Genomic DNA, 14,280 nt, shown 5'->3' with positions numbered 1-14,280 from the left:
ATTTATTTATTTATTTATTTATTTATTTTAGAGAGAGGGGAGGGAGGGTCAGAGAGAGAGGGAGACGCAGAATCCGAAGCAGGCTCCAGGCTCTAGGCTCTGAGCTGTCAGCACAGAACCCAACGCCGGGCTCCAACCAACGAACTGTGAGATCATGACTTGAGCCAAAGTCAGACGCTTGACTGACTGAGCCACCCAGATGCCCCCCGGCCCCCGACCCTCCCTGGTGTCTTTTAAAAAGCACGTTATTAAGAAACATATAAGCACACATAAACAGGTGGAGGCAATTGTAAACGAACCCATCTACCCGTAATGTGTGCTTTTTTTTTTGCCATGTGTGCTTTTTATTTTTTCTCTCTGCTGGACTATTTTAAAGGAAACCCAGGTACCGTGACATTTTCTATCTGAATACTCCCATGGACATCTCTGAAAAACGAGGATACTTTCTTCCGTAACTGTAATGTAAATATACCATGCTGAGCAAAATCAACAATAATCGCTCCATATAACCTGAACAGTGCCTGTTTATAAAACGTTCCTAATTGTCCCTGAAATGCCTCCTTCAAGTCCACTCGTTTAGGCTGTGATCTGAATCAGCTCCCCATGTCGCGGCTGGTTGTTCTATCTCTTAAATAACTTTTCACTTCCTTGCCAGTGTCATCCTTATTAAATTACGATTTTCCTTCTGGGTTAGATTTGCTCCCCGCGGTCTTTCCCCCCCTTTCCACTTCTTTTATTCACTGATTCCTCTTTGTCGTCCTAAGGTCAGTCTGCATTTGCAGCCATTCGAACGACCTGGGTCAGCCCTAAACCCAGAGCAGGTACCAAGAACAAAGCTACCAGGAATGAGCCACTTATCAGAGTAATTTCATTGAGCACAAAAGGCAGCTTGGTTGGGTTGATTTTTGCCCCTTTATCTGGAGTACCTTGATAACCCTCTTTCTTCTTCTTTTTTTAAACCTACCAATAGAAAGATCCTCGATTTACAGTATTTACTAAGACTCCCTTGTCTACCATTCAAGGATTGTACTCACCTGTGTTGGAAGCCTGTGAGAGTCAGTTTGCAATTGGGAATTGTCAAGTGGCAAGTTAGGTTTGGGCACGAAATTAGGACCCCGTGATGTACGACCTGCTTTCCTGTCTCCTGTCTTGGCACTTTTGGTAAGCGTCTGGAACCAGAGATAGCATGAGGGCTCCCTGCTTTACTTTGAGCCCCAGATTGATTTCCTTGTCACCTGTCATCATTCCTGGTTGTTCCTATCACTTTGCTTCAGAAACCCATTGTCGGTCGAGGAAAAAAGGGTCATAGAATACCTGGCCAATGTGCTTATCTTCCAGGTAAGCCCCTGAAACAAGTTTAGATGCACACCTCCTTCTCAAGAAGAGATGTAACAAACTTCAGAAGGCTTTGGTCAGGGCCAGAGGGAAATTGGTCAGGCGTGCAGACTAACAGAGGGAAGAAGTATTTGGGGTTCGTCGGGGCGGAGCTCAGACTCTTCATCTGACCTGAATGGGCCGTCTTTTTGAAGTAAGATGCTGTAGAATCTGTTAGTTCTCTTCGTATGAGGGAATAAACCCACTTGTTCAATGAAGGGCTATTTTATCATGCAGTTGAGATTTAAACGGTTTAACTTTGTATCTGCCAAAGTTAGGCTCTCTTTGATACTCAGATCATTACAGAATTGTTACTGTAGCCATTTGTGAGTAGCCAAAGTCGGCTCCTGTCTGGGCCAGACTTCTGCATGGGCATTCTGTACAGCTGCGAATCAATAAATATGAAGCATTCTGAAGACCCCAAAAAGGAGCATAAGGAAATGCAAGATACGATGCTTTGTGTACCTGCAGGTGGTGGGGTCCGAGAAGGAGCAAAAGCAAGGGGTAAATGTTGGTGCAATGCTTGCTGATTTATTACTCTTCATCTCTCGCGGGACATTAGAATCAGAGCAGGGGGTTGAAGATAGCAGTTGGCCTGTGGTGTGTGGAATGAGAGACAGGACTCCATTAGTCCCAAGTTGCTCCGGGGACAGTTTAAGGCTTTTCCAAAGTTTCCTGATGATGTGCTGTTTGTTTTTTTTTTCTTGTAAGCCAATTTCCTAATTCTCACATTTGATGCCTTTCCACTCTAACAAGTTAGATTAGAGAGAATGGAAATGGTTTTCAGCAACTATTATCTGTTTTAGCAGGTGCCAAATAGAAAATGTGCAGTGAATAATGGAGACATGCACGCACACACACACATACACACACACACACACACACACACACACACTGCACTTCCCTTGAACATAAGCTGCCACCCACTTCTTTTCTGTGGGTGTCTCTCTGCTCTGGATTTACTCTGGCTCCTTCCACCCTCCCACCCTGCCCCCTGTTTGGCTGTCTCTTTGACACCCTCTTTCCAAGTGTCAGTTGACCAGGAGAGGACACTCTGGTGGGTTTAGCCTGTGTTGAATCCTAGGAGCTCATTTTTCAGCATTATTTGCTTTTATCTTATAAAAGATAAGAACTCACAATTTTTTAATACTGGAAGGAACTTGAGAGAGAACTTTTCCATTCCTTCTTTTTCTGGATCAGAGAGGATCAAGGCTCAGCACTTTGAAGGGATTCGTAATCTTGGAAGTGGGGCGAATGAAAAACCGGGCCCTGAGCACAGGCCTCTTACTTCTGCGTCCTGTGTACTTTCCAAGCTGCAGGTCAAGGGAAGGCCGTTGGTGGAAGCCGCGCTTGGAAAGACGATGTTCCAAAGTGCACCTCAAATGAGATTTGGGAATATCACTGGATTTATTTGATGTGTAAGGATAATGAGGAATAAACTACTGAGATCCTTTAGGAAGCTATCTCAAGGCTATAGGGAGAGATAACAGGCTCTTAATTCATGTAGGGGATTAAAGCAACAGCTGAATTTAAAGCAACAGAACATCTGAGCTGGGCCAGGGTGCTGCAGGAGGGTGGCTTGTGACTGCGGAGGGTTCCAGGTGGTTCTACTTGTAATCAGATTAGACTGTGTCCCTGTGACCACTCATTTCCGTGGTGGCTGAGACACGGACATGAGGAGGAGAAAGGATGTGTAGTCCGGGCTGTGGTGTGGAAGCTAGTCCTCAGTCGTGTGTAAACTGGGAGATGTGTATCAAAGGAATGTGGGAGATATGCCCCCGAGGAGTTGCCTAGAAGCCTTTTTAAAGAGTTGCAGGGCCAACTGCTCTTTAATCTCTGACAGGGGAGGGATACCTCGACCCCCCACAGGCACCACATTCAGCTGGAGAGCCACTGCTGCTGCAGTGAAAGGTCAGATAGCAGCAAGCCCTGGGGCCACCTCTTTTCTGCAGCCTTCGGGCTGCTCATCTTTAGTCACGAGGCACCCCAGAACCAAGGCCCTCAGAGCCTTTACACAGCCTGGCCCTGTGTCGTTCCTCTGTGTGTATGAAGTCATTGAATCCTCCCCACTGCCCTGTTAGGGAGGAACTCTCCTTATCCCCATTTCACAGATGACAAGACGGAGGCACAAAGACCTTAAATGACTTGCATAAAGTCACACAGCTTGAATGTGGAGAAACTGGGATTTAAACGCAGGTCCTTCTGAGTCCCAAGCCCACACTTCCCTGGCACAGCATGTTGGATCCGGTATTCACTCTGCGAGCACCTTGAAGGGACCGTCCTATAATGGCAGCCAGCAGCCGCATGTGGCTCCTGAGCCTTTGAAATGTGGCCTAGTGCCACATGTTGAAATGATAATATTCTAGATATATGGGGTTAAATAGAAAATATCATCAAAATTAATTTCATCTGTTCCTTTTGGTGTTTTTAAAATGTGCTACTAGAAAATTTTAACTTCCATGTGTGGCTCACATTTTATTTCTTCTGGAAAGTGCTGGCCTAGAAGGTCCCAAGCTGTGTCACAAAGGGGCCTGGGAGGCGGCCATCCAAAGCAGGCTGCAGATAGCACAGGGTGGCTGTGGGCGGCTGGCACCCCACCGCCAGAAAGGCCAGGCTCCCCTTACTGCGGAGAGAATGGAATGAGTCAAAACCAACATTTCCAGAAGAGTATTTTGCAGGATATTAATAGTAAAACCAAACAGTCTCTTAGTGACATGCAGGCCTGGGTATGTTCAGCATGTTATACTGCGTCAAATAGATATTCTTTAAATATTTTCTCAAGTTATTTCAAGTATGACTCAGTTTCCTCATTTTGAAACAGATAGAATTAGTCCCTCCCATATCTGGTTGCTTGGAGGAATGATCTAGTTAATCGATACGAAGTGCTTAGAAGAGCCCCTGACACAGAGAAACCCACTCAACAAATGTCAGCCAGCGTTACTGTGCCAGGAGCCCCTTGTTACTGCTTTTGTTGAATGAGGTGCAGGCTGTTGAATGCGGAAGCTGGGCCTTTGGGTGTAGTGCCCCGAGTCTCCCCATTTGGCTGGAGGCACCCACCCGCTGGAAGATAGTGTGATGACCCTCAGATGTGCCTCCCACCACCCACAGCCCACAACCCACCCGAGCCCCTTGAACTCTGCAAGAAAGCTTCTCAAGTGTTTTCTTCCAATGGCATCCCCGTCTCTGCCACCGCCCTCCCCCCCCCCGCCACCGGCCCCCGTCCAGAGGAAAGTTCCTCAATACACTTCTTTCCATTGTCTTTCCAGGACTGAGTCAGTCCCCCTCACCTGCCCTGTAACCTCGCCAAGAGCCCGTAAGTTTCCCTCTTATGTGGTTCAACAAACGTACACTGGGTTCTTCCCTGCAAGACTTGACGTTCTTAAAATGCTAATGAGCATGGAGAAAGTCCCAGATGGAAATGCTGCATGTAATGTTTTGCAAACCTACATTATTCGGTTCTGGAAATATGTTCTGGGACTAATGTCCCATGAACCACTCTCAGGGAAACATAGCTCACAAAGGTTCTGGCCAGCCAAAAGGAGTTTTAGCAAACTGTCTTCCACCACTGCCCTTTGCACGTATTTCCCTGCCGGCACTGAGCACAGAGCATCACGAGACACTGTGCGCGCCATTTGTGTTTTCCCCAAAGCTCACCGTTTGTACAGAGAAATGGGTTTGACATATCCCAGTGAGTATCTGGGGATTCACTCTTGCTTTTAAAGCCAGCAAGTTGAGGACCTTTAAAAAAATTAAACATTGGTGAGTTTTCATTCATCCAGGACAGTCTTCCCTCCACCCCCCAGCTCCTTCCATACCCAGTTGCTGGAAACTCATTGTTCTTTATTATTAGAACATTCATTGGTTTTATGGCCGTTTTTCTTTTTATGTTTTACCTTCCCCCCCCCCCCCGCCCCCGCCATGGGTCTTGTTTATCCATCGTCCTCTGGTCCCAATAGACTTTTTTCTCTCCAACCGAATCTCTGTCTGAAGGCTTCATGAACCCTTTGAACAGACGGGAGTAATGCAGATCTTAGATCTGACGAGAACAAAGACAGTCTGGGCAATGCCACTGGCCTCTCCTTTTTCTTCCCGGTATGTTATCGGCTCTTGGAGTCAGTTGAGAGATGGAAGCGTTTGTGGCCTTTGTTTCCATCCCGTGACATCTCAGACTGTCTTCCCCCTATCAGTGCGCGTGTGCTTGTCACTGGACCGGATGTCCCACTGGAGCAGGGACCGGCCCTTCACCCTTTGGTCCCCTCCCCCACCCTCCCTTCTTTCCTGTAGAAGAGTCTTTCTGAAATAGAACTGTTTTCCTTGAGAAACCTTAGTATCAGCACACGAATTCCTAAAGAGGAGATCTGTTGCAAATGACTAGTAAAGACATCACTCATCATTATTATCACCTTAAATACTTAGTGGGTCTTTCCTGCATGCCGTGCTTTGCACTGAGGATGTTTTGGACACCCTCTCTTTCTATCCTCACAGTTACCCTTCAATGTGCTGTCATTGCTATTACGATTGTTGTTATGATCCTCATTTTTGTTGTTATCCTGTTATTATCCTCATTTTTCAGATGAGGGAACTGAGGCTTTGAGGCACAAAGGGCAGTTATAGGAGTGCTCGGGCAGGGCCACAAACCGGGGCTGGTCTGCCTCCAGAAGCCAGGAGCAGGACCCACAGATTCCTGTCCGGTTTCCTTTGGCTGCCAGGCCAAGGTGGAGCAGAAGGGAGGCATAGTCTTCCCTTTGGTTCTGTGCTATGATTTCTCTGCCCACTTAGACCATGAGGTCACAAGGTGGCTCAGTGCCTTAAGGAAGTTCAGTTAAATTTTGATAAACCTTCTGAAAATAGAGAGCAATAATTAACTTCCCAACTGTTAAAGTTAACGTTTGGGTCTCCTTAGCCCAACCCCGGCGGACATGAAACTCTCATTGAGTGACTGCTGAATAACAAGGCTTGAATGTTAGTTTCTAAAATGATTCCAGTTATTTTGTAATGCCATATGCGTTCTATTGTATGGCAATGTGACATGAAGCGCCTTTAAAATATTTTTTACCAAAAATAGCCAAATGTTACAGTTTTTTTTTTTTTTTTTACTGTGAGGTTTTAAATAATGAAACCATCTTAATTTGTTGTTTTTTTTTTTTTAAGTTTATTTATTTATTTTGAGAGAGAGAGAGAACACAGGCAGGGGAGGGGCATAGGGGGAGGGTGAGAGAAAGAATCCCAAGCAGGCCCCTTGCTGTCAGCCCGGAACCTCATGCAGCTTGAACCCATGAGCCATGAGATCATGACCTAAGCCGAAACCAAGATGCTTCACTGACTGAGCCACCCAGGCGTCCCGCCATCTTGAATTTTTATAATATAATTTTTTTAAGGATTGGCCCCAAGTTTTATTTTTGTTTTGTTTTTGATATTGTTTATTTCAACTTACCTAGCTCACTACCTTCACAAATTAGGTGTTCCAGAAGTAATTTTTTAAAATTCCACATGTAACATATAAGGAATGTTCTATGTACTTTGTTATTTAATTCTCAAGACCACCGTAACATAGGAGCATGCCCTGACATGCCCATTTAAGAGGTCAGGAAACTGAGGTCCAGAGAAGTGACTTAGAAAAGATCATTTAAGGGTACAAATAGCTTATATCTTTGGAATTGTCACTGTACCCCAGATAATTGTTTTTATGTAGTCACTCTCCCTTAAATGGTTCCTTTAAGTCCTTTATGACTTGTAAAAAAGAATAGAAAGAATAACTCTACTTACTGGTTGCTTCCTATGTGCTAGGCACTTTATGTGCATGACCTCCAACTATTCCTCAGACAAGTCTATGAAATGGGTACTGTTCTTACTGAGCTTTATAAGTGAGAGAATGGAGAGTGAAAGGTGGGCATTGGCGGGAGGGTGGGATACTTGCCCAAAGTCAAATAGGGCTTGAAGCGTGCTCCCTTCAGCCCGTGAGATCTTGGAACACTGTGCTGGTGTAAGCATCACTGGTTCCGCTTAGTAGTCAGCAACGCAAAGCAGTTGGAAAAGCCAGTATTAACTCATCTTCTTGTTACAAAATGTTACAACTTGAGTGCTTATGATGTGGCCTTAGGAAACACACCCCTGCCCCCTCCAGCTGTTTAACCAGCCTCATTTGTTTCTTTGTGCATGCAAGGGTGGAGACTGCAAAATATTGCACTTTTCTCTGAAGGCAAATGTGCATTTCATTATGCTTTTTCGTGTTTTTTGTTTGTTTGTTTTTGTCTTAAGTCTATTTTATAGAGCAGTTTTAATAGCAAAATGAGAGGAAGGTACAGAAATTTCCCATACATCCCCTACCCTCGGGCCTGTATAGCCTCCCCTACCATCAACATCTCTCACCAGAGGGTACATTTGTTACAGTTGATGAATTTACATTGATATACCATAATGATTATATCTCAATCACGTAAAGTCCATATTTATATTATGATTTCTTCTTGGTGTTTTATATTCTCTGTATTTGGGGGCGCCTGGGTGGCTCAGTCGGTTAAGCGTCCGACTTCGGCTCAGGTCACGATCTCACAGTCTGTGAGTTCGAGCCCCGTGTCGGGCTCTGGGCTGATGGCTCAGAGCCTGGAGCCTGCTTCCGATTCTGTGTCTCCCTCTCTCTCTGCCCCTTCCCCGTTCATGCTCTGTCTCTCTCTGTCTCAAAAATAAATTAAAAAAAAGTTAAAAAAAATTATATTCTCTGTATTTGGACAAATGCATAAAATGACATGTATCCATCATTATGATTTCATACACAGTATTCTCACTGTTCTAAATATCCTCTCTGCTTTGCCCACCCATCCCTTCGTGCCCCAGCCTCTGGCAACCACTGATATTTTACTTTCGCCATAGTTTTCCTTTTCCAGAATGTCACATAGTTGGAATCAGTACAGTGTATAACCTTTTTAGATTGGCTTTTTTCACTTAGCAGTATGCATTCAAGGTTCCTTCATGTCTTTACATGGCTTGCTAGCTCATTTCTTTTTAGCGCTAAATACTGTTCCATTGTCTGGCTGTGTCACAGTTTATTTATCCATTCAGCTACTGAAGGACATCTCGGTTGCTTCCAAGTTTAGCAATTATGAATAGGAGCCATAGACCTCCATGTGCAGGTTTTTCTGTGAACAAATCCTCTGGGTAAATACCAAGGAGCTTGATTGGTACATAATGTGGTATGGTTCGTTTTGTAAGAAACTGACAAACTGTCTTCCAAAGTGGCTGTACCATTTTACATTCCCACCATCAATGAATGAGAGTTCCCGTTGTTAACATCCTTGCCAGCAGTTGGCGTTGTCCGTGTTCCAGATTTTGGCCGTTGTAAATGACATGTGGCGATATCTTCATGTTGTTTTAATTTGCATTTCCTTGATAATGTACGATGCTGAGCGTAGTTTCGTGTGCTTATTTGACAACGGTATATCTTCTTCTGCTCAACGCACTGTTTTAAGATTTGAAGGCGTACGGGTCGCTCCTAAGTTATTTCGTTAAGTGAATGTGATGAGTTTTTGAGGAATCCTCGAAGGAAAACCATCTTGAAAAAATGATCTCCTATTTCTGAGTGTCATATTTGAACTTTAAGAAGAGGCAAGAGAATGGTACAGCCACTTTGGAAAACAAGCTGGCAGTTCTTCCAAATGGTAAGCACAACAGTTCTCCTAGGTACATACCGAAGAGAGACGTAAGCATGGTCACACAAAAACTTGTACACCCATGGTCCTAGTAGAATTACCCAGTTGGATTGTTAGACCCAAATGCCGCCAGTTAAGAAACGAATAAATAAAATGTGAAAGAAGCCAGTCACAAAAGGCCACGTCGTGTATGACTCTGTCCGTATGACATGAGAGAGTAGGCAAATCCATAGATACATAAGTTAGTGATTTCCAGGGGCTAGAGGGAGAAGGGCAATGGGGAGTGCCCACTAATGGGTACAGAACTTCTTTATGGGGCAATGAAAATGTTCTGAAATCAGATAATGGTGGTGGTTGCACGACTTTATGAATATGCTCAAGAAAACCACTGAATTATACCCTTTGAAAGGGTGGATTCTATGGTATACAAATTATATCTCAACAAAAAGTACTAATACATGTAAAGCTTCTTGGGGGGAGTGGTGGGAGGAGGGGACAGAAGAGCAAAAATGTGCCTTTTGTCCTGTGCTTTCCACCAGGGTGAAATTTCACTATGGAGCCCATTCTGATAAAACTGGTAGCAAAGTAACATTGCAAATTGGAAACACTAGGCTCAGTTCTATGATGCGACCAGGTCATAAAAGAGAAATGTGGACAACTTTCTTTTTATCCTGTACGTCCCTTGGTGGAAATCCTTGGCTGTTATTACAAATTCTATTTGTAGGTATGCACGTTACAGTTCCTGTGTTTTCAGTTCTCAGTAAAACAACGTCCATGCATTTTAGTCATTATGAATACCTGAATCTTTAAAGCTCATACTATTTTTTAATGTTAAATTAAAATTTGCCTGTTAAAATGGATAATGTGGTTGGAATTAGTCGAGCCAATTAGGTCATCAAATAGGATTCTAACTGATTAGGGTAAAAGATCAGATGTATTATCTATGAGAAGATGTTGTTTTTGATTCCAAAGAAGTCATTTTATTCCTGCTTGTTCATGCCACATAAAGCCTACTGAATTATTTCTTTGATATACAGATTACTTGTGAATGAAATGTCTTCCAGGAATATTAGGATTTTCGTGTGTTGTTCTCTGTTATACACTGTAGTCTCTTTGTGACTAAATGCCTGATTTCTTCAGCTTTGTTATTTAAATAAGTGTACTTTGTTTCCAGTTAGTGCCTCCTCCGACTCAGTTCCTCCTCAGATTTTCCATGTGCCAATCCCCTGATGGTTGATTCTCTGAGAGTTTATTTTCCCCGCTCAGTGGTCAGAAAGAGTGAATTCTTTACAGCATTTCCTGAGTGGTTTTCTCACTGCAGGTATACTTTTCTCTAACTAAACCTGATAAATCAAAATACTTAAGGAAGACCTGAAGTAAATATTATTTATTTTTCACAAACTGACATATTTTCTCTCTGGAACGGCTTTATTGAGATCTAATTCACCTATCATCCTATTCATCCATTTGAAGTATACAATTTAATGGCTTCTGGCGTATTCACAGATATGTGCGACCATCATCACAGTCACTTTTAGAACATCTTTATCACTTGAAAAAGAGACAGCATACCCTTTAGCTATCAACCACTCACACCCCTGCCCCACCTCCAGCAACTAACCTACTTTCTGTCTCTTTCGCTCTGCCTGTTGTCACATTTCATATGACTGCAATCATATACTGACTGGCCGCTTTCACATTACTTTATTGATACAGTAAAGCTTGCCAGAGTGTTTTATAATTCTAAAAAAGGGCCAATTCACTATGAAGATTTAACCATAATGAATATAGATGCACTTCATAACAAAGCACCAAGATACATGAAGCAAAAACCGACAGAAATAAAGGGGGAAATGGACAATTCACCAGTAACTCTTGGAACTTCAGTACCCCATATTCTATAATGGTTAGACCAGGGAAGCAGAATATCGACAGGAAACAGAAAACTTGAACAACAGTGTAAACCAACTACACCCAACAGATACCCATACGATACTTTACCCAGCAACAGCAGAACACAAATTCTTCTCACGTGCACAAGGAACATTCTCCAGAATAGATCATATGCTAGGCCATAAAAAAAACTCAATAAATTTTAAAGGATAGAGGTAATACATAGCACCTTCTCTGACTACAGTGGGATGAAAGTCGAAATCCAAACCGTTTAAAAAGTGGGAAACTCAAAGCAATGTGGAAAGTAAACGGCCCACGCCGAAATAACCAAGAGGTCAAAAGGGAGGTTGGAAAATACTTGGAGGTGAACGAGAATGAAGATAGAACATATCAGAATGTCTGGGTTACAGGTAAAGCAGAGCTAGAGGGAACTTTAGCACCATCGATGGCTCTATTCAGAAAGAATATCTCAGATCAGTAATCGTACCTTCTCCTTAAGACACTGGAAAAGGAAAAGAACATGAAACCACTGTATGTAGACGAAAGAAAATAGTAAAGAGTAGAGTACAAATTCATGAAATAGTAGAAAAAAAAGAGACTCTAAAACCTTTGAAACTTTACTGATTTCAATAATTGTCTTAAGCTTTTACAGAAGACATTAACCAGGATTATTTGTTTCTCATAAAGTAAATGACATAGTTTCTTAATATTAAAAAGCATTCCATTTTCAACATGGCCTCCGTAAAGAGCTAGTCTTTGTGAAAATATCCAGGTGCTCTCTTTTTTTCAGTTGAGACGCAACCAAACCATGAGCCCATTTCAATCCCCAGGTCTTGAGAAATCTCGCCCCGATAAAGCGGTTTTCAGGGCAGTGAACAAACACACATCTCATACCTTGTATGGCCACTTCCTGCGTGTGACATTGGACAAGTTGCTCAATCTCGTTGAGATTTATTTTCCTCAGTAGAGGTTAATTTTCTCATTCTAAAAGGAAGCGTGAGGTAACATACACCAAAGAGCCTAGTTCAATGCCTGGCCCATAGTAGGTACTTGATTAATATCTATTCCATAGTCATTTGATGACTTAAAAAGGGACAGCCCAATGACCCATATGGCATGGGTATAACGTATATGAATGTACTTGAAGGAGACCCGAACAAAAGGATGTCATATTGAATTGTGCTATGAATCAGACTTTGGGCTAGTTATGTGATCTATGGCCAAATCGCATATAAGTTGTTTGACAGTATGAACTAATTTCACTATTGTAACAACTGCTAAAACACTCATCTTGGGCAAAATACACATCTTGGCCTCCATCAGTTACTTTAGCAATGGTTTTCATGGTCAAATATGTGAACCCTTCAAATGTGAAACCACTCATAGTTTAATCTTTGTAATTGGCGTAATAAATTCTAGCACTCGTGTCTTAGGTAAGCATACTTGTCCATTGTACAATTCTGTTGCCTGTTTCAGGCTACGAGATGGTGGCATTCAAACCTGGGAGTACATTTATGAGATGAGAGGCAACATCACTGATTAAGTTCTGTTTTTACTCCAAGCCTGTTTGGGCAGGCACATTTATGCTTATTCTGTTTATTGTGTGGTTGATGACTTTAAAATTGAATTATTTCCATCAGCAATACAAGCTTCAAGCCATGTTCCAGACTCGTGCTTCTCAAAACATGCATATGAATATGAATCACCTGGAGATCTTGTTAAAATGGAGATCCTGATGTATCAGGTGTAGAGTGGGGCCAGAGTCTACGTTTCTAACAAGCTTGTGGGAGCAGCCAATGGTGCTGGTCCATGGACCACACTCTGAGCAGCAAGACTATGTAGAACTGACGGGGTACCTAGGCAAGAGTCAGAAATGAGTAGAGCTATTCTGGCCCTATCCATCACGGCCCCAATGGCCCGTTCATACTCTCTGAATTCAACCCACTTCCTTAGCTGAGCCCTGAAGTAAATTAATTAAAAATTCAATGACGATGAAGAGGAGTGATTCTATTCTTACCTTTCACGTGTTACAGTTATTTAAGACAGTAATAGAAAAATAACCTTGTCATGCGTTTTCTAGAGTTCCTTTGTATTGTCTGTTAGCCTCGCCACCTCTCAGGCCTCTTTATTTTGTAGCTCCTTGGATATCAAAAGTGGTGTATATGAGACATCTCCATTTCCATTCTCTGAAGCTCAGTACCTGTGTTGGCGCTTCCTTTGTCTGTGGCAAAGAACAATGAATGGAAACCACTTAAATCCCAGCGGGACTTTGTTACTAAATGAAAAGAGTCATAGGCAATTGTTTCCCTTAAACCCATGCCTGATTTTCTAATACTTTGAGCATTTATGGAAGCTTCCGGGGAGGCTCATTTCAGGTCCTTAGTCATTTAGATGAGAGTGCAGATTGAGTTTCTCCCGTGGAGTCCACAGGGTGTAGAACTCGGTTTTGTATGTAATTTGACAACAGTGGCATCATTTTAAGACGTGGCGAATTACATTCTTAATATGAAATAGATGTGGCTCGAAACATAATATGCGCCATCTGATTTGTTACAGAACGCAAAAATAGTCACAGTGAAGACAAGAGGAAAATGAGAACAAGAAAACGGGGAGAGAAGCATAGCCTGGCTGACGATGTGGCGGTACTAAAAAGCAGCTTAGCAACAAAGGCTCTGCCTGCCTCTGGTAACAAGACGGACAGCACGAGGGAAAAGAGGACCCACAGAAGAACAAAACGTTTTCTATCCTACCCACGGTTTGTAGAAGTGATGGTGGTGGCAGACAACAAAATGGTTTTATACCACGGAGCAAACCTTCAGCACTATATTTTAACTTTAATGTCAATTGTAAGTACATTCCAAAGAAGGTGATTTGTGAGGTCCTTAAATGTGCCATTGGGAAATGGGTTTCCACCCAGTGCTGTGGAAGATCCTCCTCAGGGCTGGCATTTCAACGATTCAGGCAAGTGACCGAAGAGAACCTAAGATTACGTATTGGTTGCCTTTCTGTCAGAACAATAAGGGCTACCGTCCTGAATGTTCATTCCGCTAGACAGTGTGCTTCATTGTGACAAGGTGGCATTTCTAATCCTCCTGGCAACTCTCCTAGGTAAGCTTATCGCCCCCATTTTACAGAGAAACTGAGCCTCAGAGGACTTAGGTCACTTGCCCGTGGTCAAGTAAAGCTGATCAGGGGCTTAGAGACTGCATGTGACCTGTAGTGTCCACGTCCCAAACCCAGTGCTCTTTGTGTGACATATGAACTTGCACAACCGGGTTCGGGTCTCTCGTAAGACTTTTGAGTGCTTCTTGTGAATCAGAATCACCTTGGAGCTTTTTGAGCTGCAAGCTCTGTCCCCTTCCCCAAG

General features: G+C 43.0%; 1 protein-coding gene across 5 annotated transcripts in view; it reads left to right on the top strand.

The window, feature by feature from the left end:
• Window positions 1–14,280, top strand: part of ADAMTS9 (ADAM metallopeptidase with thrombospondin type 1 motif 9) — a 172,549-nt gene that overhangs the window by 16,281 nt on the left and 141,988 nt on the right. For all 5 annotated transcript variants that reach the window (XR_009609757.3, XM_060631519.3, XM_060631521.3 and 2 more), the window contains exon 4: window positions 13,470–13,759. Coding sequence is in view for 4 of the 5 variants with exons in the window: in XM_060631519.3 (XP_060487502.3) it covers window positions 13,470–13,759 (290 nt within the window). In the remaining variant the exon portion in view is untranslated. The remainder of the gene's footprint in view (window positions 1–13,469; window positions 13,760–14,280) is intronic.

This window comes from Panthera onca, chromosome A2 (assembly GCF_046562875.1).
Source record: "Panthera onca isolate mPanOnc1 chromosome A2, mPanOnc1 haplotype 2, whole genome shotgun sequence".
Classification (NCBI taxonomy): Eukaryota; Metazoa; Chordata; class Mammalia; order Carnivora; family Felidae; genus Panthera; species Panthera onca.
This window is presented reverse-complemented; position numbering and strand designations above follow the sequence as displayed.